The 24308-nt window shown below is 52.3% G+C and overlaps 1 protein-coding gene across 2 annotated transcripts in view; it reads right to left on the bottom strand.

The window, feature by feature from the left end:
- The window catches only part of Mybpc2 (myosin binding protein C2), a 24575-nt gene extending 404 nt beyond the window's left edge, over positions 1 to 24171 (bottom strand). Inside the window, exons 1-27 of one of the 2 annotated variants that reach the window (XM_050121277.1) lie at positions 24013 to 24171; positions 22456 to 22545; positions 21731 to 21820; positions 21437 to 21585; positions 21108 to 21225; positions 20256 to 20304; positions 20049 to 20108; positions 16097 to 16290; positions 15277 to 15409; positions 15060 to 15184; positions 14866 to 14971; positions 13918 to 14090; positions 12322 to 12487; positions 10970 to 11076; positions 10621 to 10650; positions 10215 to 10354; positions 8033 to 8192; positions 7837 to 7941; positions 6913 to 7101; positions 6138 to 6272; positions 4930 to 5097; positions 4717 to 4805; positions 4108 to 4303; positions 3521 to 3660; positions 3128 to 3287; positions 2894 to 3030; positions 1454 to 1640 (exon numbers count right to left, since the gene is read on the bottom strand). In XM_050121277.1, coding sequence (XP_049977234.1) covers positions 1454 to 1640; positions 2894 to 3030; positions 3128 to 3287; positions 3521 to 3660; positions 4108 to 4303; positions 4717 to 4805; positions 4930 to 5097; positions 6138 to 6272; positions 6913 to 7101; positions 7837 to 7941; positions 8033 to 8192; positions 10215 to 10354; positions 10621 to 10650; positions 10970 to 11076; positions 12322 to 12487; positions 13918 to 14090; positions 14866 to 14971; positions 15060 to 15184; positions 15277 to 15409; positions 16097 to 16290; positions 20049 to 20108; positions 20256 to 20304; positions 21108 to 21225; positions 21437 to 21585; positions 21731 to 21820; positions 22456 to 22545; positions 24013 to 24031 — 3415 coding nt within the window. In that variant the 5' untranslated portion in view covers positions 24032 to 24171. Of the gene's footprint in view, positions 1 to 1453; positions 1641 to 2760; positions 3031 to 3127; positions 3288 to 3520; positions 3661 to 4107; positions 4304 to 4716; positions 4806 to 4929; positions 5098 to 6137; positions 6273 to 6912; positions 7102 to 7836; positions 7942 to 8032; positions 8193 to 10214; positions 10355 to 10620; positions 10651 to 10969; positions 11077 to 12321; positions 12488 to 13917; positions 14091 to 14865; positions 14972 to 15059; positions 15185 to 15276; positions 15410 to 16096; positions 16291 to 20048; positions 20109 to 20255; positions 20305 to 21107; positions 21226 to 21436; positions 21586 to 21730; positions 21821 to 22455; positions 22546 to 24012 lie in introns of those variants that run through there. The other variant, XR_007588580.1, reaches the window with a different exon arrangement.
- Between the last annotated feature and the right edge of the window lie 137 nt (positions 24172 to 24308).

The raw sequence follows: 24308 nt of genomic DNA, 5'->3' as shown, positions 1-24308 counted from the left end.
TCCCCCCCCCCCCCCCCGTCTCCAGAGCTACAAGTAGCCCCAGCTGGTCTCGAACTCAAATGTGTGACTGAGAGTGTCCTTGAACTCCTATCCTGCTTCCTTCTCCCAGGCACCACTGTGTGTGGGGGTGGAACCCGTGGCTTTACGCTGAAGCCACATCTTCAGCCCCACACCTTTTTCTTTTCTTCTTTCTGAGACGGGGCCTCATGTAGCCCTTTTGAGAAAGGGTCTCATGGCATCTAACTTCCTACAGATGAGGCTGGCCTCAAGCTCTTGATGACCCTGCCTCCAACTAGGGCTACAGTTGTACTTTGCCGTGCCTGGCCATTTTATTTTGCATTTTGAGTTCTAAAATTTATTCATTTATTTTATGTCTGTGTTTGCCTGCTTGAGTTTATGTGATCCATGTGTATGAAAGAGCCCATGGAGGTCAGAAGAGGGCTTTGGAGCCCCTGGAACTCGGAACTACAGATGGTTGTGAGCCCCCATGTGAGACCAAATTCAGGTCCTCTGGGAGAGGAGCCCGTGATCTTAGCCCCCAGCCACCTCTCCAGCCCTTGTTTTTATATTTTATAGTATTTTGATAAGATCGTACTATGTAATTCAGGCTGATTTTGAATTTGCTCTGTAGCACAGGCTGGTGGCAAACTCTTAAAATTCTCCTATCTCAGCTTCCTAAGTACTGGGTGACAGATGTGTACCACATCCCTGACAGTTTAATATTGTTTTAAATCCCGCATGGGGACGTTCTGAGAAATTACCGGCTATCAGAAGTCAGAGAGAGCCTGCAATGGGGGATACACCTGAGATGACTTAGTCACCCACAAAGAAGACTGCAATCCAGATCAGCCTGAATCCAGAAAAAGGCCACTGGGCCTGGGGAGTGATCCTTGAGGGGCTGGAGCTCCTGTCCCTGCTTCATGGGGCCAGGCAGATGAGCCTGGTTAAGTGTCTCCAATCAAGCAGGGCCGGACTATGCTAATGGATACTCTGGGAGACGGGGCTGCTTCCAGCAGTGTGTGTGGACTGAAGCCACAGGGGGACAGTTCTCTCAGAGAATGGTTCAGAGTGTTCAGAGGCCCAGAGTAGGAATAAAATGTGACCACTGTGGCCCTACCATGGTACAGGATGTCTGGGACACAATGTGTATGAAAATGCAGGCCTCAGGCTGGAGTTAGGGACAGGGCTGAGATACAAGACAATAAATCCACACTGAAGAGACTGGGGTGTGTTGGGGAGTCGGAGAAGGTCACTCAGCTCTGACTCCAGGGGCAAAGGGCAGGAGGCTGGGCGGGATTTGAGAGGTAGAAGGGGAAGCATGGGCTGAGACTGGGGCTTCCGAACCCCAGGCCCTTTGCAGGACCCCCCTCCCCCCCTTCCTGTGGGGCATCCAGGTAGGTTTGTCTAGGGCCCTGGATGAGGGTCAGCCAGTGTGGGACCACTTCCTCCTCACCGCGGACATCCAGCCTGCACTCAGCCAGGGCCTCCCCCAGTTCATTAACGGCACGGCAGGAATAGGTCCCTGCATCGAAGGGTGACGGTCGGCGGATATTCAGCGTCAGGATGCCCTGGTAGTTGGTTATGAGGAATTTGGGATCCTCGTGGATTTCCATCTTGTTCTTCATCCACACCACCTTCGGCTAGGGAGGGGAACCAGAGAGGAAACTGATTTACAGGGATCCCCTGGACAGAAGCCACGCCGCCACCAGTCATTTACTCTCTGACCCCCACTTTCTTCTTCTATACAAACAAGTGCATGGCGCCTAGAGACCTTAAGGACCCCAATTTGGCCACCATGATCACCTACCTTTCCTTCCCTGTGCTCCAGCATCCCGTACCCTGGAACTGTCTGTCCCCTCTTCCAACACTGCCCTTCCTGTCTGTCCTGCCCTTCCCCTGCCAGTCAGCTCCTGGACAGTCTCAGAACCGCCCGTATTTCTCTGCTATGCCTATCACCATTACAGTCATATCACCAGTGGCATCCTTGCCCCACCCCAGTGCAAACACAACTTCTTTGTTCCATTTGCAAAGTACATACGAAATCCAGGAAAATATTTGTGGAATTAATGATGTACGTCAGCAAATGGAATGAATGAATGAGCTGAGATAAATGAATCGACACATGGTTAAATGAGACGGTGGGTGAATTTATGAATGAATGAGTATACCCAGACTTGGCGGTGCACATCTAGAATGCCAGACTCAGAAAGTGGGGGTGGGGGATCTAGGCTACATGAACCCCTGTCTAAAAAAGGAAAAATTATGAGGCCTGGAGAAATAGTTCAGCGGTTAGCACTTGCTACTTTTCCAGAAGATCTGGGTTCAGTCCCAGCACCCATGCCGGGCAGCTCACAACTGCCTATAATCCCAGCTCCAGGGACTCTAATGCCCTCTCTGGCCTACATGAGTACCATACATACAAGGTGCTCATACGTACACACACATATATTTTAAGATTTTTTTTTTTTAGAGACAAAAGTTTCTCCTTGAAGCCTGTCCTGGAACTCCCTCTGTAGACCAAACTGACCTCAAACTCACAGAGATCTGCCTGCCTCTGCCTCCTGAGTGCTAGGATTAAAGGCGTGGGTCACTACAGTCCTGCTAAATTTTAAGGTGTTTTTAAAGAAGAGTAAACTTGAGAGTAGGTGATTGAGGAGAACCCCAGGAAGCTATGCAGGTGTAAGTCCCCCCCCCCAGGGTTTCTAGGGAGCGGCACTGTTTTCAAACTGAACAGAGTTGGGCTGAATGGATGAGGTGTACCTGGCAGTTCCGAGGCAGAGAAGAGGCAGGAAGCTCAGCCCTGCCTGACACTTGGCCTCCACCTGAGGAGCTGCTAGTGGAGTATTCTGGGAGCCATTGCTGCTAACAGTTTCCCCGGACCCCACCCTGGCACCTTTGGGTGGCCTCTGACGGCACAGTTGAGAGCTGCGGTATATCCCGCTACCACTACCCGGTCAGTCAGCGGTGTCAGGAACTTGGGGGCTGTTCGAAAATCATGCTCCTTGTATTCCAGTGGTTTTAAGGTGATTCCTAGGGAAGATGAGACACCCATAACGTGAGTCCCACCCCAAACCTAGCCAGGGGCCAAGAGACAGGAGTTACAGCTCAGTGCCAGGCATCCCTGCACCTGTCTTGAGGATTCGCGCTGTGTTCTTGGAGACACCAGGTGAGTCACTGAGACCGCAGATGTTCTCGCTGAAGATTCGGAAATAGTACTCATTGCCCACGATAAGATCCGACACTGTACAGCTGGTGTGGCGATTGTGTTCGTAGACATTGAACCACTCCTGGAATGGGGACAAGGAGGGACCGGGAAAGGCCGGCACGTGGGCCACACGTGAGTAGAGACATAGGAGAGGCGGGGCAGAAGCAGCAGTCTGTCTTCTGAACCCAGCCACTCCCACTCGCAGCCACCGGCTCTCCTAGCCTCAATTTCCCAGCTGTGAAACAGAAAGCTCAGCTCCGCTCTACCAAGGCCACCAGCATTTCCCCAGCCTCCGAGGCCCCTCTTTCCCCTCACCATGGTTTTTTTGTCAGCCTTCTGGACAAAGTAGCCTGTGACCTCACTGTTCCCGTCGTCCTTTGGCGGCTGCCACTCCACCAGCGCATTGGTGCCCCACACCTCCTTCACCATCACGTTCTCCGGTGGCCCTGCCTTTTCTGGAAGGAGGGTTGGGGGTCACACACCATCCGAGGGGCCCTGGTGCCTGGCACTGCTCCTTCCTTCCCCTCCTGACTTTTTTTTTTTCTTTCTTTCTTTTTTTTTTTTTTTTTTTTTTTTTTTTTTTTTTTTTTTTTTTTTTTTTTTTTTTTTTTTTTTCTGACTCGTTGTAGCCCAAGCTGGTCTCAAACCTGCTGTATATCTCAGGATTGGTTGATCTTCCCGCTGCCATCCCATGAGTGCTGAGATCATGGGCACACACCACTACACTTCGTTTGCCCAGCGCTGCGGATGGGCCCCTTCCTTGCCCCACCTTCCACCCTTCCTGTTTCAAACCTCCGTTCCGTGCCTTTGGCCTTGTTCCTCCAACCCCCCAGTCCCACCCAGCCCCTCCCGTACTCTGATTTCCCTCTTCTCCCACTCCTCCCCAGGCTCCAGCCTCGCACCCACGACCCGGATGCGGATGGTAGCGGTGTCCTTCATGTTCTCAATCTGCACATTCAGCTCATATTCTCCAGAGTCAGAGCGGGCCGCCTGGCGCACGAAGAACACCGTGTCGAAGTCACTGGTGCGCACATTCACACGGGAGGTATCCAAGGGAGCCCCACCCTTGGTCCACACCACCTGAGGCCGGGGCTTGCCCTGTAGGACAGAATAAATGTCAGGTGAGTGGGCTCTTCAGGCAGAAGGGCATGGTTAGGAGACAGATACATCGCTGCATCTGGGACCTGATAGCATCCTGGACTTGTACTCAATCCTACTCCAGGCTCTGACCCCTGCCAGCTCTGGCCCTGACTCTGTTTGACCCCAACCCTATCTCTGACTTCCACCCTGACCCCAGCCCTATCCTTGACCCCCAGCTTCTGACCCTGGCTCTGATTTAAGCACAAACATTGGTACTGGCCCTGAACCTGACCCTGTTCATAGCCCGGTCCCCAACCCCAACCCTGGTCCTGACCCTGATTCCAGTTCTGACCCTGACCCCGATCTCAACTCCAACCCTGGCCCTGTTCATAACCTCACCCCAGCACCCACACTGACCCCAACTTAAGTACCTGGAAGGGGATAACAAGGTTGATGGCTTCCCCCACTTTGCGGATATAGGTCTGCCGCAGGTGGCGGGGGAGGCGGATCTTGGGTTGCTCTGAGGGTGTGAACAGAGGGGGTTGGTGTTGGGCTGGAAATCGCTTCAGAGGGATGATGACATCATCTGGGGGACCCTGAGTAGAGCCTCAGGGATGCTGAGTCAGGGACTGGGTGTCACTCACCCACAATCTCCCTAATGGTGACTGGCTGAAGGAGGGTGGCTGGTTCACTACGCCCCGCAATGTTGACCCCGACAACCCGGAAGAGGATCCTGGCTCCAGTTGGAAGGTCCTTGACAGTGAAACCACACCGTTCCACGGGTTCCTTGTTAGCTGGGACCCATTCCTCAGCTGGGGAGAGGAGTCACATGTGGACCTGGGCCTTCTACACTGCTTTCCTCACTGTCCCCCACAAACCCCATCACAACGAGGACTCAGTGAACCCCGGCATAAGTGGCAGCCCTGGTCAAGCCTTCCTGACGACAGCACGGAGGACCACACCCATTCCACATTTCAAGAACAAGGAAACCGGGGGTCCCACACAGCTCGAGCCTGATGCAAGAAATTGCTGGGGTAGGAGGGTGGAGTGGTGGCCGGCTGGAAAATGGAGCAGGGAATGCTGGGAAGAATCTGATATGGACAACATTATCACTTTCCTGTGTGACCTGATGTGGTGGTCACAGTTCCAGGTCAAGATGAAGGTTCTGAGTCATAGAGACCAAAACCACACAGGCAGCCGTAAGTGGGTAGGGCTGTGGCTGCTCGATTACTGATATGGCTGGGCAGACAGAGTCAGCGTGGAGTCCTGACTGCCGGATGAGCAATGCATACAAGACATTCTGTAGCCAGGACTGTGAACCGCACGGCGGGCTGTGTGTGTGTGTGTGTGTGTGTGTGTGTGTGTGTGTGCCTGCCAGTGTGCATATACATGCAGATAAGCAATGCATACAAGACATCCTGTAGCCAGGACTGTGATCCGCATGGCGGGCTGTGTGTGTGTGTGTGTGTATGCGCGCGCGCCTGCCAGTGTGCATATACATGGGTGGGTAAATGAACATTTGAGTGTGAGTACATGGCTTTAAGGAGTGTGTTGCACTAGTGTGAGTGTGCATGCCAATGTGGGTGTACGCAAGCGCTTGAGTGTGACTGTGAGTGTGGGGGGTACGCAGCAGAGGTGGGGATGGGGACGGCAGAGATGACAGTTACACAGCTGGTTGAGAAGGAAGAAGAGCGGGAAGGAGGTAGAGGAAAATACTAGAGAGGGAGGAACAGACAGATAAGGAGTCATTGCTTCACGGAGGCAGCAGAGGGAAGGCCCGAGGGGTCCAGACTATCCCAGGCACTATGCGAACCCCCATGCAACTCCCAACACAGGGCCAAGTGCCACTTACAGCCCTCCAGGCAGTACTCCACCAGGTAGCCATCGATGCCACCAGCGCCAATCCTGTCTGGGGGCCTCCACTTGAGTGTGGTGGTGGTGTCTGTCACATCCTCCACTATGAGGTGCTGGGGTGCACTTGTGGGGGCTGCAGGGATCCAAAGAGAGGGGACCAGGAGCCAGTGAAGGAGCAGAAGTCAGCAAGAGAGGGCAGGGGTCAGAGGCTAGTATCACTGCGATGGGTCAAAAATCAGTGATCAGGAAAGGGCATGAGGGAGATGAAGTAAAAAACAGAAGCCAGCGTGGTGGTGTACACTTTCAGTCCCAGCCTGGGGAGGCGGCGGCAGGAGGATCTCTGGGAGTTCAAGGCCAGCCTGACCTACAGAGCGAGTTCCAGACCAGCTAGTACTACAGAGAGAACCTGCTTCAAAAAGACCAAAAAAAAAAAAAAAAAAAAAGCAGGGGTACTGGGCTGTAACTCAGAGGTAAAATGACTACCTAGAATCTGCCAGTGAGAGGCTGGGAGTGTGGCTTAGTAGTAGAGCCCACGTCTAGAATCCCTCAGTGAGAGGCTGGGGGTGTGGCTCAGTGGTGGAGCCCATGTCTAGAATCCCTCAGTGAGGGGCTGAAATTTTGTGCATGGTCCTGGATTCTATCTCCAGCACCCCCCCACACACACACACACACGAGTTTCAAGCTCTGTGGGTCAAAGGTCAAGTATGAGATTGGAGATGGACGTGGAGCAGAGTCGGTGGGAGGGGCAGGTGGGGAGGGACAAGCCGTTGTACCAATGGGCATGAAGGGCTTGGTGTTCATGCTGGGCTGTGAGACACCGATGGCATTGACAGCGAAGACCCGCATCTCATAGAGGACACCCTCGATCATCTTTGTGGACTCGTAGGTGGTTTCAGTGAAGACTTCAAAGTTGAGCTTCATCCAGCGCTGGGAGCCTTTCTTCTTCCGCTCCATCAAGTACCCTGTGGTTCCCCAAGCAGAAGGGTTTGGGGGTTGTAATGAGATCTAGCGTCACATAAAAAGGGTCAAACTGACTCTCGGCTTCCCAGAGCCTTCTGGGGGCCAAGGTCACAGAAATCCCCAGGCTGTGAGACTTATTTCCAGGTCGCTAGGGAACAATGAACCCTGGGAAAGGTTAATGGGGTCAAAGCAAGAAAGATGGAAATCTGGCTGGGCATGGTGGCATACACCTTTAACCCCAACACTCAGGAGGCAGAGTCAAGCTGATACTTCTGAGTTTGAGGCCAGCCTGGTCTACAAAGGCTCTGTCTCAAAAGGGGGTCAGGATGGGGGCTGCAGATGAGACTCGGTCAATAGTGCTTGCACTAGTATGAGGCCTGCGTTTGGATCCATGGTACCCACATAAAAGCTGGCTGTAGTATGTGCTCGTGACCTCACGGCTGGAGACAGAAAGTTCCTTTAGCCATTCAGTCTAGCCTAACAGGTGAGCTCTAGGTTCAATAAGAGAACCGATCTCAAAAAAATAAGGTGGAGAGTGGTGGAGGAGGGCGCTCAAGGTGGACCCGGCCTCCGCATGCACGGGTGCACACACGTCAGGAAAAGAAATCATGGAAACCCAGGTCCCGAGAACTTAGTTCTTGAGGGAGACCCACAAGGAAGCTGTGGGCTCGGGTGAAAGATGAATCAAAGGTTAGGGAGCACGGAAGTCACAGGGACACTGGTACATGGATGCTGACCAGTCACGGGCTGGCCTCCATCATACTTGGGTGGCTCCCAGACCAGAATGGCCCAGTCTTCTCCAACTGAGGTGACACGAACGGCCTCTGGAGGGTCAGGAACATCTGGGTGGGAGTGAGGGACAGTAAGAGTCAGGGGTACCTCAGAGGCTTCAGTGAGCCACCCCGTGCATCATCCGCCTTGGCCCCTGCTTACCCACAACCCGCAGGAAAATGGAGGCCACATCTTCACCCACAGGGTTGGTGACTTTGATGGTATATCGGCCCTCATCTGCCCGTTCTGCGCTCTCGATCACAAAGCTGCTGCAGTCTGGCCTCTGCTCAATGTGTATCCTGCCCTCCGTCGCTGTGAACACCTGGACAGGGCCACCCAGCAGCCAGGCATGCCTCAGGACCTCACTGTGGCCATGCTTGAGCTCACCCCGACTTTCCTCATTCATCCTTCCTGTCCCCACACACCCACCTTCACTAAGCAAAGTCTTGTTCCCATGACACACAATCTGACACTGCCTTTTCTTTCTAAAACAGATTTCTCTTGTAATATAGATGGCCATTAAACTTTCTCTGTAGTCAAGGATGGTCTTGAGCTCCTGTTCCTCCTGCCTCTACCTCCCAAGTGCAGAGATGGCAGCTGTGAACCGCCATGTCTGATCCGTGCAGTACTGGGGTAAAATCTAGAGGGAACCACCATGTCTGATCCGTGCAGTACTGGAGTAAAATCTAGGGGGAGAGCTCTGCCTGGAATCCCAACCACTCCAGCTGTGTCTCAAGTCTCCTTGTACTCTTTTTTTTTTTTTTTTTAATTTTTATACATTGATGTAAGGGAGTCAGATCCCCTGGAACTAGAGTTACTGATAGTTGTGAGCTGTCATGTGGGTGCTGGGAATTGAACCCAGGTCCTCTGAAAGAGCAGCCAGTGAGTGCTCTTAACGGCTGAGACATCTCACCAGCCTACCTCCTCTTACTCTTAAGACCACCTGAAAGTCATCCACTTCTTCCAGGAAGCATTTTGTATGCTCCTAGCTCAAAGTGACTTCACATTCCTACAGCTCTTGCTCTCTGACCCCCATATCTCAGTCTTGGCCATCTTGAGAAGCCTGGATCACCTCCCCCAAAGGACTGCATCTGGTGAGGGTGGCACCTTTAGTGGTTAGCTGTGGGGAAGAGTGGATAAACATGGGGCCATGCTGTCCATGTTCCAGAAGAGAGGACCTCGGTGCTGCTACAGTTTGGATGCTACAGTTTGGTTACCCAAAGACCCATGTCCTGAAGGCTTGTCCCAGTTCATCACATTACTGGGAGGAAGTGGAGCCTTTAAGTGATAGGACCTAAAGCCCGAAGGTGATGGTGAAAGCCTTTGATCCCAGGAGAGGCAGGCAAGATCTCTATGAGGCCATCCTGGTCTACAGAGCAAGTTCTGGGATAGCCAGGGCCACACAGAGAAACCCTGTCTTGAAAAAAAGTGATGGGGCCTATCGACACCCGGTCATTGGTAAGGGGGGTGCCATTGAAGAGGATGTTGGGGCCCTGGACCCTTCCTCTCTGTGTGTTCCAGCCATTATGAGGTGAGCATCTTTGCCACCACAGTGTTTAACCTGGCCACAGATCCAAGGGAGAGGAACACTGACCGGGGCTGGAACCAGGAACCACATATGTAGTGTGTATGTACATAGATGGATGGATGGATGGATGGATGGATGGATGGATGGATGGATGGAAGGAATGGATGAATGGATGCACAGACAAGCAGACAGACAGAGATAGCTCTGGTATTGATTATATTAATTGAAAGCTAACACAGGAGAGCTAAAAATCCCACTTCCCTGGGACCAGGACAGAAAAGTCAAAGCAGTTTTTTGATGAAAGGATGAATCAGTGATGGTAGTTGGATGGGTGGGTGGACTTTTGGGGGGAGTGAGTGGTGCAGGTTGGGTAGGTGAGTGATGGATGGATGAATAGGTGGTGGGTGGATGGATTGTATAGCGATAGATGCAACTGGATAATGGGTGGGTGGGTTGTGGGTGGAGGGATGGGTAGATGTGTGGATGAATGGGTGGATGGATGGATAAATGATGAGTGGGTGGGTGGGTGAGTGGTGGGTGGGTGGTGGGTAGAAGAGTTACTGAAGAGATGGATGAACCGGTCAGTCTTGACTAACTAAGCAGCTGTTGGAGGAAAAGATCAGTGAATGGGGTGTGCACCGTGTGTTGCATCCATGCCTGTGTAGACAATACATCCTGCAGTGTTCAGAACTGCTCCACACAGAAAGACGACATCCTCATTCCATAGAGAATGAAACTGAAGCTCGGAGAGGAAAAGCCACTTGCCTGAAACCACTTAGCAGAGCTAAAGGGAGAAGGAGCAGGGCAGAAACCTACCTCTTCTCCCTTTAGCCAGGTGGCAACGGGAGGAGGCTCCCCTGTGATAGCCACATCCAGCCGCAGCTTGTTTCCAGCCACGACAACAATGGAGTTATCCGAGGTCTTCCCTGAGCAGTCCAGGTGGATCTTTGGGGGCTCTGGAGGCACAAAACAGGCGTTGGGTACCTGGCTTCCCAATACCACCATAGGGCACCCAGAGAAGCAACATTCCAAGTCCAGACGCAGCCCTGCTCCCTCAGACCAGGGGTCCAGACCCAGCCCTGCTCCCTCAGACCCAGGGTAAACCCAGCCCTGATCCCTCAGAGCAGGGGTCCAGACCCAGCCCTGCTCCCTCAGACACGGGAGTCCAGACCCAGCCCTGCTCCCTCAGACATGAGTCGCACTGTGGCCGCGCGGCTCTTACCTTGCTTGGGTACATACTCCACTTTGATTTCTGAAAGGACAAGGAGTTGGGATGGTTAGGGCTAAACTCTCATGTCCCTCCCTCATCTTCTCTTCATAACCCAGAGGCAGAGGGCAGAATCTGAAAGAAACCCTGAGTGTGTGGTCCCAGGGGAGGGACAGATTCCCAAACCGCCCCTATCCCCATGGATACTCATCACCATGGACCATGCCCTGACATCTCACTGACTGTATCCATGCCCCCCATCATAAAACTAGACATCTTAATCCTGCAGGGAGAAACGCTGGGATCTTGGAGGCCTGGGAGGGTGGCTTCTCTGTCCCAAGTAGAAAAGGAAGGCTGTCTCTACCCAGGAAGTTGAGCTTGGCTGAGAGGGACAGGGCATAGCCATCAGGCACGAATGTGTAGTCTCCCTCATCCTCGGGGCGGACATCATCAATCACCAGCTTGTGGAATCTAGAATGCAGAAAGGGGGTGGGTGGGGTCAGGCCAGATCACTGCAGACTCATCTGTGAATGCCAACACGAGAGATGCGGTCCCCAGGGGTCCACCTCAGGTGTCATCCCTCAGGCACCATGTGCATTTTATCCTTAAGATTTATTTTGTAAGCCAGGCGGTGGTGGCGCACGCCTTTAATCCCAGCACTCGGGAGGCAGAGGCAGGTGGATCTCTGTGAGTTCGAGACCAGCCTGGTCTACAAGAGCTGGTTCCAGGACAGGCTCCAAAGCCACAGAGAAACCCTGTCTCGAAAAACCAAAAAAAAAAAAAAAAAAAAGATTTATTTTATATATGTATGCATGTTTGCCTTCATGTTTATATGTGCACCGTGTGTGCAGTACCTACAGAAGAAGGCACTGGATCCCCTGGAACTGGATTTACAGATGGTTGTGAGCCACCATGTGGGTGCTGGGAATTGAACCTGGGTCCTCTGCAAGAGCAGTCAATGCTTCCCTCCAGCCCTTCTCCACTTTGAGACAGGGCCTCTCACTGGAACCAGGGTCCCATCAATTAAGCTAGGCTATCTGCCAGCAAACTCCAAGGATCCTCCTGTCTCCTCCCCAGTGCTGGGACTATGGGCACACACCACCATGCCCAAATTGTAAATGAGTGTTGGGAATTGAACTCGTGTCCTCATGTTTGCACAGCTACTCTTTTTACTGGAGGTTTTGTGATGTTCTGGCCTGAGCTTAAATCCCACTTCCTAGCTGTGTGACTTTGGGTGAGCCACTGGGCCTCTCTGCCTCTGTTTCTTCATCCATAAACAGAGAAATGATGGCACCATCTCAAGAGTTGTGAAACATCTAGGGTGGACCTGGCTCCCAGGAAGGTCCCCGTCAGCAGCAAGACTGGCTGCCGTCATTATCAAGGCTACCAGTAGCTATGGTTCCTTACGAAACACAGAGCCAAACAGCTGGCATGAAGATACCCAGGGGGATGCGGCGCTGGGCTGGAGTCGTGGCTCTCAGGCACTGAGCAGATGAGCAGGTATTTATCTCAGGTGTTCACATCCTGCCTGCTGACTTCTGACCGCTTGCTTTCTTGTACGTCTCAAATACGGTCCTAGCTGTCCCCTGCCTGCACCAGATGTCTCAGCCAGCTCCCAACCAACACGCAGACTCAGATTACAATTCTTCTTCTAACAAACCAGTGTGTGTTACACGGCCATGCAGCTGATACATGGCTCCTCGCCCTGAGCCTCACCTGCCCACATGGGAGATGGTGATCCTCTTGCTGGGCCGCACCTCCACCCCATTCTTGTACCACTTGCCTGTCACCTTCTCATCAGACACTTCGCACTTGAACACAGCCTGTTCTGCAGCCTTCACTGTCAGGTCTGCGATATCCTGCAGGACCTCCAGTTGCTTCTCTGCATAGAAACAAAGAGGGTGGGAACTGGCGGCTCTAATCAGGTCACAAACACTAGAGAGCACCCACTGCATGTGAACGCTGTTCTCGGATAGAGCTATGAGTGAGCCCCCAACTACTTGCTGGACATGGAGGATCCTGCTCTAGTGGGGATGGAGAACAAAGAGATTCTAGGATTAGGAGGCAAATGCTGCAGAGAATGCTGGAAGCCTCCCAGAAAGAGTGTAAGGTAGGCGGGGCCATGCTCAGGGGTGGAGCCCCTGCCTAGGATCCCCTGGTGAGAGATTAGGGTACAGTTCAGTGGTGGAGTTCCTGGCTAGTGTGCCCTAATAAGATGTAATTTATCTTCCCAATATTTTACTCAAAAGGTGTTTACACACAGAATCCCTGGGTAAGGAGAGCTAATTGTCTATGTGAATGTGTGAGTGTGTGAATGTGTTGTGAGTGTGTGAGTATATATGTATGTGTGTATGTGTGAGTGTGTGTATGTGAGTGTGTGTTTGTGTGTGTATGTGTGAGTGTGTGCATATATGTATGTGTGTATGTGTGAGTGTGTATGTGTGAGTGTGTGCGTGTATGTGTGAGTGTGTGAATGTGTGTGAGTGTGCTAAGTATGTGAGTGTATGTATGTGTAAGAGTGTGTGTTAGAGTGTGTGAGTGTGCATGTGTGTGAGTGTGTGAATGTGTGTGAGTGTGCTAAGTATGTGAGTGTATGTATGTGTGAGAGTGTGTGAATGTGTGTGAGTGTGCATGTGTGTGAGTGTGCATGTGTGTGTGAGTGTGAATGTGTGTGTGAGTGTGAATGTGTGTGAGTGTGCATGATCATGCTTGTCATCTCCTCTCCCTCTCCTTTTCTCTTCCCTTCCCTGTGTGTGTGACAGCATCATCTGAGGACTGATCTCAGCAGTCTGTCCCTGTGAGTCAGTGCAGCGTGCACGTTCCCTTGTTTAATTGGCCACATAGAGGAAAGCTTATTTATTTCACTGTAAATGACAGATTTTTGTTTTGCTTTGTTTTACGTTTCTTTCTTACACAAGGTCCTATGACCCTTCTCTGGCCCACTTTCTCCCATGGGTGGCATTTTATGTAACAAGGAGCTGATATACAAACTCAGACATTCACAGGGTCCTCTCACGCCCACCAAAACACACCTCGTTTGCAGCAGGACACACTGTGTGTCATGTGTGGGGAATGGGGACACGTGTGCAGCAGGACACACTGTGTGTCACATGTGGGGAGTGGGGACACATGTGTGTGCAGCAGGATACAGTGTCACGTCTGGGGAGTTGGGACACATGTGTGTGCAGCAGGACACAGTGTCATGTGTGGGGAGTGGGGGCAGATGTTACCAGCCTGAGCACAAGCTGGAGAATCTGGCCAGATGGGGTGGGAGAGGAGCCGCAGCTCTTCCAGGACTCCGAGAAGTCGTACCTTCCACAATGAGTTCAGCCTCACATTGGCCGCCGTTGGTGATGACTTGATAGCGGCCCCCATCCTCCTGAGTCACATCAGAGTAGATGAGGATGTGACGTTTCCCGTCCTTCTTGAAGCGGTAGCGTGCCTTGTAGGAGTCTTCCCGTGTCAACTCCACACCATCCTTCATCCTGGGTGGGTGGAAGGCAGGCCAATGGGGTGGGAGAATAGATCATAGGTAGACCAGGGATGGGCGGGCATGCGGTTGGTTTAGATGGAGAATGAATGAGTGGAGGGGTAAGGAATGGGTGGGTGAAGGAAGGAAGGATGGGTTAAAGGTGATAGGTGAATGGCTGAATGAATCAATGGAAAGGAGGCTGGGTTGGGGGATGGATGAAGAAATGAACAGAAGAAGTTATAAATAGGTAAAAAGATTGATGGTAGATGGGCAAGATGGACAAGTGATGAATGGATGGAAAGGGGGGAAGGAATAGAGGGATGATGGATGGATGGGTGGATGGATGATGGATGGGTGGGTGGGTGGGTGGAAGGATGATGGCGAATGGATTATAGGAGGATACGTGGATAAAATGCATGGATAGAGGTATGGTAGACAGAATGATGGTGGGTGGATGAGAGAAGATGAGTGTTTGTGTAGAGGGATGATTGATGGACGAGAGGGTGATGGACAAGTGGATAACAGACACACGGATGGACCCAAGGACAAATACCTAGCTGATAGATTAATTAATATTCAGTATAGCAGGAGGGATCAGGAAAAGATCCTGGAGATAATGGATGAACAGAGGTCAGTTCTAGAATAATGAGGTCATGAGTAAAGAGGGATTTGAAGACATTAACTGAGGTCTCAGGTGCCTCCTGAACAAAAATCAGAACCTTCTAGGAAGTTTTGGGTCTGCTAGAGACCAGGGCTGAGGTGAAGAACCTGAAGGCAGCTCTGCTCACCACATGACCTGTGCACCCTCTTCAGACACCTCTACCGACATTTCCACTCGGTCACCCACAAACACCTGCTGGTCTTCCAGTGGGGTGACGATCAGGATTGGAGGCTCTATGGAGTGAGAGAGAGGAAGCCAGCAGTCTCAGGACCCACTCGATCCACTCCCTCTGTCCCCAGACTCAGGTGGAGCCAGCCCCACCTTTGACAAAGAGTTCGGTGAAGCACTTCTCATCCTTGACTGCCACCTCGTACGCAGCATCATCTGCCAGCGTGCACTTGTTGATGGTGAGAATTCGTTTCTTCCCCACATTCTCAAACACATACCTGGTGTGAGAGCCAACAGGGAAGGTGGGAACCCACACTTACTTCTGGGCATTCATGGCAGACCACCCGTGCAGCAGTTCCCCTAATCATACTTGAGGCTTGGCTTGATCTCCTGGCCATTCTTGAACCACTTGAGAGGAAGGTCTGGATCACTGATCTCCACCACCAGCTTGATCTTGTTGCCTCTGTCTACTTGGTAGGCTGGGTCCAACTTCTTAGTAAAGGCTAGGGATGGAGGGATGACCACAGGGTAGAGGGAGGACCAGGGGATACAGAGATGACCAGTGTCAACGACAGAAGACCAGGAAGTAGAGAAAACTGATGTGGGAGTCTTCTGTTTTGTGTTGATTTCATCGGTTAAATAAAGAAACTGCCTTGGCCCTTTAATAGGACAGAAAATTAGGTAGGCGGAGTAAACAGAACAGAATGCTGGGAGAAAGAAGCCGAGTCAGTCAGTTGCCATGATTCTCCTCTCCGAGGCAGACCAGGTTAGGATCTTACCGGTAAGCTACCACCTTGTGGTGGTACACAGATTATTAGAAATGGGTTAAAGCAAGATGTGAGAGTTAGCCAGTAAGAGGCTAAAACTAATGGGCTAAGCAGTGTTTAAAAGAATACAGTTTCCGTGTAATTATTTCGGGGCATAAGCTAGCCAGGTGGCTGGGAGCCGGGTAGAATGCAGCCCACCGTTCCTCCTACTACAGAAAAGAGTTTCTTTTTGCCCTGATCATCTTCAGAGGAGCCAGGTCTTCCTCCCAGACCTTGGTCTCTCCCAGGTCAAGTCTGGAGGCTTCCTGTGGACTTAGAGACCTTTGAGAGTGAGGCCCACCACTTGTCCTGGATCTGGGGTACAGATGTCCCCAGTGTTGGGGGGCTCCAGGACAATCCCATCTCCCTCGGGTCAATGCTGACCTGCACTCTTCTTGACCTCCACCTTGGCCTTCTTGAGGCGCTTCAGCATGCCCCGGAGATCAGTGATGCCATATTGGAAGGCGATCTTCTCATACTCGCTCTTTTTGGCCCCTTTCAGGAGCTCCCAGATCTCTGGGGGAATGCCCAGATCATCATCATCTTTCTTCTTCTTCTTCTCCTCCTCAACTACTTCCCTGGGGGAGCAGGGACACAGCAATGAGGTGGCTAAGGTGCCCCACCCCCACAATCAGTCACCTGTAACTCTGAGCCTTGTTCTTTCCCACTTGGATTATTGGCCAAGCATCTTCTTTCCTCCTTTTATCCACTCATCTAGCCACACCTCAATTATCCAGCCCTCACCCACACATCAATCATCTATCCCCACATCTATCCATCCATACACCCTCTAATTTATTCACCTATACATCCCTGAATTCTGCACATTCACCTGGATACCCACCCATTTATCCATTATTCACCCTTCTCTCCATTTATCATCCATCCATCTCTTCTTTCACCTTCCCTTCCCTCAATAAATCCATCTCTCCATTTATTTATCCGCTACCCACATATCTATTCATTATCAGTTCATCCACCTATTCAGTTGTCCATGTGTCTTACCCATCCATCTGAACACTCACTCACTCATCCTTCCCTCCCTTACCTCCCCCATCATCTGTCCATTCATCTAACCATAAAGTACCCATTCATTTATCATCCCGTCATCCTTCCCTCTCTTCCTCACTTCTCTCCCCACTCATCCATCTTCTATCCATCCAATCCCCACTACCCTTCTGTCCACATATCTTCATCAACCCACCCATTCACCTAACCAAGTAAACAGCTACCCTTAATCCACTCTCTATCCCTTCCCCCGTCCACCCATCCTTCCATCCATTTTCATATCAATTTCCTTGTTTCATTCATCCAAGTAGTCATCTAAACCTTCTTACCCATCTACCCACACACTTACCCATTAACCCCTTCACCTTCCTACGCATCTACCCACACTCATCCATCCATCCATCCATCCCTCTATCCACTCATCCATCCATTCCTTCACCTTCCTACCCATCTACCCATTCACTTATCCATCAAATATTTATCCAGCAAATATTTATCAGTCACCTTCCCTTCTAGGTTTTTCTACCCATGGTCTGCACAGAACATTTCCAACATGCACACCAGAAACCATGTTCCTCCCTGTTCTAAGCATTGCTGTGACTCCCCACTGCCTCCAGGAGGGAACCCCAGCTCCTCATCCTGGCCATCACCAACCAACCCACCTTTCCACCCTCACCCCCCAGCATCCAACCCAGATGTATGCCGTGCCCTTAGCACTCCAGGCTCTTCTCTGCCTCTGAAAGCTCTTTGCCGCTTCCAGCCTCTGATGTCCCTGCCTTGTGCCCCTCTCCATCCTACAGACCCTAATGCCAGTGCTTTCTTCTCTACGAGGCATCTATGGTTCTCCAAGGCAGTGATCTGCTCTTGCCCTGACACACTTCCTCCAACCACACCAAACTGCCTTGTGCATGTCCCTGTCTTTGGATCTGTCATGTCTTCCCATGGTATTGAAGGAGTCAGGCCAGGATCAAATGGGGCTTCTCCGTGTCTCCGTCTCAGCCCAGCACCTAGAGGACAGCTGGCCTCACAAGATGTGCGATGCATGGAGGAAGAAATGCAAGAGGGAACTTCAGGAAGGAAGAAGGAAGGGACAGAGTAGGTACATGGCTGAACTTGGGGCATGAATATTATGTTGATATTGAGAGCAGAAGGTGAGAGGACAGGTAAACAGAAGGATGGATAGAGCATAGCAGGGTACACGCGTGTCCGGCTAGCTAGAAATGGCTGAGCGAGCATTGATCAGAGGAATGGATTAGTAGAGGAGCTGTCAGTGGGGAAACTGGAGCCATGAAGGGTGGGCACATGGAGTGGATACAGGAGAGACGAAGTGTGCTGAAAAACAACAGTAAATTGTCATACTACCCACTCTGCTGTGTGTGTGTGTGCACACGTGCATCGGTGTGCGGAGCCTGAAGTTGCTATCAGGCCTTTCCTCAGTCATTCCTCTACCTCACTTCTTAAAATGTTTTTAACTCTTTTTAGTGTGTGTGTGCATGCACGCGCCCGCGTGTATACTCACATACCACAGCATGTGTGCAAAAGTCAGAGAACAACTTTCAGGAGTCGGTTCTCTCCCCATCATGTGGTTTCCAAGGACTGCATGCAGGCCATCAGGCGTGGCGACAGGCACCCTTGCCCACTGAGCCATCTCCCTAGCCCAGCTTATATTTTGAGATGTGGTTGTTCTCTCACTGAACCTGGAGCTCACTGATTTAGACAGTTTGATTTAGACAAAGTCTAGGCTGACTGGCCAACAAGCTCCAGGAACCTATTCCATTTCGCCTGCTGGGATGACAGATGTGTAGCTCTACACATAGCTTTTACAGGTGCTGGGGATTTGAACTCGGGTCTTCTCGGGTACACGACAACCACTTTACTGACTGAGTTGTCTTCACAGCCCCAGTCCAGTTATTTTTTACCCACAGAGTCCCAACCTCGCATTGTTCAATTTGACAGAAAAGCTGCAAGGGATTGGGTGTGTCAGTAATGGGATGAAAGGAAAATGCTGGCTGGATGTGGGGGAGCAGATGTCTGGATAGGATGCTGGGTGCTGTTGGGGGAGAGGTGCAAGTTCAGTTGAATAGACAAGGAGGGAGGAAGTTGATATATAAGTGCCTTGTTTTATTGGTGCAGGGCGTGAGTGTGGAGTGGACGGGTGGACGGTGCAGGGCGTGAGTGTGGAGTGGACGGGTGGACGGTGCAGGGCATGAGTGTGGAGTGGACGGTGGGGGGCGTGAGTGTGGAGTGGACGGGTGGACGGTGCAGGGCGTGAGTGTGGAGTGGATGGGTGGACGGTGCAGGGCGTGGGTGTGGAGCAGACAGACACACTGACAAATGGATATCTGAGTATAATGGCAGATGGGATGGAGAACTGGGAGTCGGTGGGGAGAGAAGTATGGAGAGGACAGATAGGCTGGAAGATGGGCAGGTAGTTAGGTATGTGGATGGAGGGTGAGTGGATGGATTTGTGATGGGTGGGTGATAGGTTGGAAGCGTGGCTGAGCAGGGTACAGGGCTGGTGGCTTCAGGGGTGAAAAGGTTGAGGCTTGCTGAACAGATGGCTGACTGGATGGCATTATAGGCCTTCCTATAGTAGGTGTGGACGGGCTGGCGAGATGAGGAGGAGGAGATCGTTTTGGAGTAAACAGAAAACCTAGGGGTGGAGGCTGAAGGGATGGCTCTGGGCTAAGTGCTTGCTGCATTAGGACCCAAGTCTGTGAAAGCCGGGTATGGACTGGAGGGGATGATTTGCAGTTAAGAACACACACAGCTTTTCCAGAGAACCCAGCTTCAGTACCCAGCGCTCACACCAGGCAACCCACAACCACCAACTGTAGCTCCAGTTCTAGGGGGTCCAACACTCTCTTCTGGCCTCCACAGGTACTGCACTCATGTGGACAAACACATTGGACTTTGTTAGCTTTCTCTAGTCAGCTTATTGAATTCCAAGTTCAGTGAGAGACTCCATCGCAAAAATAAATAAATAAATAAATAAATAAATAAATAAATAAAAAACAAGTGAAAGGTCAGGTATGGTGGTACACACCTCCAGTCAAAGCTATATAGGGAGACTTTGTCTCAAAACACAATAAAGAAAGAAAGACAGAGACGGTGGGGAGTGATAGAAGACACGAACTCAACCCCTCCCCCAACCCACACACGCTCAAACACCACACAGAGAAGAGAAGAAAAAGAAGAGAGAGAAGGGAAGGTGGGCAGAATAGGAGAAAACCCAGGGAGGTTGATAAGAAATGAGGTGTTGGCTGTTTGGCCATCGTCCCTCTCCCAAGACCCCAACTGTCCCTATCTGCCAGCTAGGCCAACTCACCTCTTCTTCAACAAGCCGCTGAAATCCAGTTCACCCGCGTCTTCTGACTTCCCGTCACCCCTGTAATCATTAAGAGGGTTGTGAACCCCATGAAGATCCATCCAAAAGCGTCCCCACTCCTTGCCCTCTATCTCCACCTCCCAAGGAAAAGTGTCCCTTGATTCTCAGTGCCAATGGGCACCTCTTCCCGGGACCGGAGGCACTCACGAGCGTTTGAAGTTCTCAAGGCTCTGACCAGATGAGTCCTGTCTGGGTGCTGGGAACAGGTGAGGAGGAGGAGTAAGGTAAAGGCCAGGACATCCTGTCCAGACATTCACAAGTCCCAGCCTCTTGGGTACCCTTTCCTCCACCTTCTGGGCCAGTGCACCATCTCTGAAGGCCTAGACAATGCTTTCTCTCCCTTCCTTCCCCCTCTCGTGTGTGTGTGTGTGTGTGTGTGTGTGAAACAGAGTCTCACTATGTAGCCCTGGCTGACCTAGAGCAAAAAACACTGCACCCCCCCCCAGTATTTTGGATCTTGAGACAAGATCTCACTGTGAACCCCAGGCTCATGTGGGGTTGGCATCAATCCTCCTGCCTCAGCCTCGGGCTGGGTGAAAGGCATGTACCAGGCATAACTTCTCTACCCTTTGGAGTTCCACTTCCCTGGGTACCATGTCCCACCCTCCTGGCCAGCTGGTCCTTGCTCCCCAGGCCAGGGGAGTCTCATTCCTTCAGCCCCTCACTTTCAAACCCCACACACTGAGCTGTATGTAAAACCCCAGAGGCTGCAGGACTCCTGCTTTCTCCTAAACCTGCCCCTCGTGCTGAACCCATGCACCCAGACTCTATGAGGCAGGGGGCCCTAATTACCCAAGCCCTCAGCTCACAAACCTGGAAGCTTCCTAAACTTTTTCATGTGTACCCCAAGTTGCTAAACACCTGTAAGTCTAGTACCTCCTTCTACACAAAGCCTGGAGACCTTGTCCCCACCATTACAAAGTCTTGACCCTTTCCTCCAAGAGAGTGGGACCGCACCACCTCCACCCGCCAGTGTCCCCGTCTCTGCCTCCAACATACCCTCCACGTCCACATTGAAAGAGCAGCTGTCGCAGACGTCCTTGGCTTTGACCTCTAGACGGTAATCCCCGCGGTCCCCTAGGACCACTTTCCCGATGTGGAGTTCCACGGTGTACACCTGGGGGGGAACACAGGGTCATGGCGCTTTGACTCACTGTCCCCAAATCTCCACCCTGCCCCAAAGCAGAGCTCTCTGGGACAGGATCTTGACTCCTAAGGCCTCTAAAGAGGTGAGGAATATGTGGCTATGCCCTCTACACTGCTCTAGCCAGGCCTCAGCCACCACTTGAGGCACTGGCTCCCTCCAGGGGGTTCCACCGGGGTCTCACATTGCTGTCAGAGTCATGGGATTCCTTGAAGGTGAATCGGGCTCCGCTCTTGCTGCTCAGCTCCTGCCACTTCCCCTTGAACCACTTGACGGTAGGCTTGCCTGGGAGCTCCTTCCCGTTCACCTTGGCCAGAATCACCGTGTCCGTCCCTGGAGGAAGGAGGCACTGAGGAACCCAGCTCTCCAGAGACCCAGCCCTTCTCTCTCAGACCCAGGGGCTCTGATCCAGGAGTCCCCCCCCCCCAGCTCTCCTCCCTCACATTCGGGTTCTAGGCTGTTCAACTCCAGGGCTCACCAGTCTCCACTGACACAGAGTCTGGCTTTTTCAGGAAAATGCCTGTTGCGGGCTCCTCTGCAGTTGGGGATTGGTCCTCAGGTGGGGCCTCTGCTCAGGAGAAAGGATTAGGGATTAGTGGTTTAGGGGGAAGCAGAGGATCTCTTTGGGAAGAGTTCTGGGATTAATAAGAACCCCTATGATCACTGGGTGGTGGTGGTGCATGCCTTTAATCCCAGAAGCAAGAGGATCTCTGTGAGTCTGAGGCCAGCCTGGTCTACAGAGTGAGTTCCGGGACAGCTACAGCTACAATGATCTCTCTCTCTCTCTCTCTCTCTCTCTCTCTCTCTCTCTCTCTCACACACACACACACACACACACACACACACACACGAACCCCTCTGCTCAGAAGGCAGAGATTATGGTGTGGCTTACATTTATCCAGAAGCATAAGCTTTGCTAGGCTCTGTCAGCCCCTTGGGCCTCAGTTTCCCCATCTGTGGACCAGCAGGTTATATCCAGAATGGTCCTGAAAGGACTTTCGGGTAAAGGACATGTAAATACGAACATAGCTTTTGGGGGCTCAGGGTGCGGTGCCAGCCTGGGTGGGGTGCTGGGAAGCCAGGCAGGACTGTGGCTCTGTCACTGTGTGGAGACAGCTACCGGAAAGAGATCAGGAAAGACTAGGGCCAGTGTGCAGAAGGGCCAGGAGGAGACAGTTGGCAGAGCCCCAGGGGGCACCTCACCTTTGGGGGGCTCTGCAGGATCTGGCTTAGCAGGAGCTTCCTTTGGCACTTCCTTTGGCGCATCCTTGCCTTTGGGGGCCTTTTTGGCTGCTGTAACACAGATGTTGAGACTTCAGCACCCATGGTGCTCTCCTCGCCCTTCCCAGAGTCTAGACCCAGACCTCCTTCCTCAGAACCGGGGTCCAGACCCGGGGTCCAGACCCCCATTCCAGGCATAAGTTGATCCTCACCCTGACTGTGGAATCAGGTTCTGCCTCCCCTCATAGCCTCACCCCAGACTCTGGCCACCAGTCTGACCTTTCAGGTTTGGGGTATAATTAGCCCTTCCCCTGGGATAGAAACTGGACACTGGTGCTGACCACAGCAGTCTCCTATGGTACAGGTCACTGACCCATGGGTCAGTTTCTGCAAGGAGCTGGTGGCGACCTCAACCTGGTTGGGGAAGGTGATGCCAGGGTTTGGGTGCAATGCCCACTTCCACGAAAAGAAAAAGCCCCAGCCACCTTACAGACTGCCTTTGCACCTCAAGGAGTACTCCTAACTGCCCTGGAGAGAGACTGGGGTGCCGGGACAGAGCTGGTGGGTGCCCAGCAGGCAGGAGGCTCTGGATTCCATCCCCATCATAGCAGGAGAAAAGGGTTCCACACACGGGAGAGACCCATATTCCCTGCGACAAGTCCGACTTTCACACCAAAGGGGGTCTCGTCTTTACACAGAAAATTCTCACTCCATGTGCATGAAGCCCCACTGTGTCATAGACGCACCTCATGATCTAGAAAGCACCCAATCTTCGCTCGGTGAACTCGACGCAACTCCCTCGTCTCCAGGTGGGAGAGCACCCTAGCCCTAAACTGAGCCCCAGCAGTGTACAAGCAAGACCCCTTGAGCCTCAAGAAAAGGGGCCCCCCAGCTGGGAATGGGGGTGCATGCCTCCCACCCAGTTCTTGAGAGACTGAGGCAGTAAGAATGGGACTTCTGGCCAGGAGGTGGTGGCACACGCCTTTAATCCCAGCATTCCGGAGGCAGAAGCAGGTGGCTCTCTGAGTTTGAGGCCAGCCTGGTCTACAGAGTGAGTTCCAGGACTGCCAGCGCTACACAGAGAAACCCTATCTTGAAACACCCTCTCCCCCAAAACAGACTGGGACTTCCAAGTCAGCCTGGGCTGCAGAGTGAGTTTGAGACCAGCCTGGAGAACTGGAGGAGAGAGGAGAGGGGAGAAGAGAAAAGAAGGGATGAAAATAAGGAGAGAGGGAGGGAGAGAGAGAGAGAAAACCGAATCCAATTTATAATTAGCTGAGATTTCTACCCAAGATGGGTCTCCCGGTGCCTGAAGAGGAAGGGTGACTGCTACGCAGACACAAGACCCCATCACCCTGCATCAGGGAGGAACCCATCCGCGCGAACCGAGAAGGGGCCTCTCTTCCCCAAGCAGGCAAGGAACCCACACTCTACCTAGATGTAAGAGAAGGCAAAGGACCCCCTCCTCCCACGGAAGAGACATCCCCTGTCGGCAGGCCATTTCCCACCCAACTCCCAGGAAGGTTTCTGGCCAGCCACCTGGTTTAGCCTCAGGCATGTCGGCGACCTCCTCGGGCTCCCAGGACTGGGACCGCAGTGGCTCTAGCCAGGCCCTAGCAGGGACAGGTGGGTTCCTAGGAGGGGCCCTTTATGAAGGCTCAAGATTCCCAGGAGGCAGCCCTGGGCCGCCCCACATTCCTCCCGCATGCTCTAAAGGGCGAGAAATAGCTAGTAGACAGAGAGGGGTGGCCGGATGCCAACGCCCCAGTGGGGATGGGCTAGGGGAACTTGCACACATGAGTCTGTGGGAGGTACAAAGGTGGAGACTGCATGAC

This window comes from Alexandromys fortis, unplaced genomic scaffold (genome assembly GCF_014885135.2).
Source record: "Alexandromys fortis isolate MF-2015 unplaced genomic scaffold, M_Fortis_MF-2015_v1.1 scaffold_161, whole genome shotgun sequence".
In the NCBI taxonomy this organism is placed as follows: domain Eukaryota; kingdom Metazoa; phylum Chordata; class Mammalia; order Rodentia; family Cricetidae; genus Alexandromys; species Alexandromys fortis.
Note: the sequence above shows the minus strand (reverse complement) of the source record. Positions and strands in the feature narration are given on the sequence as shown.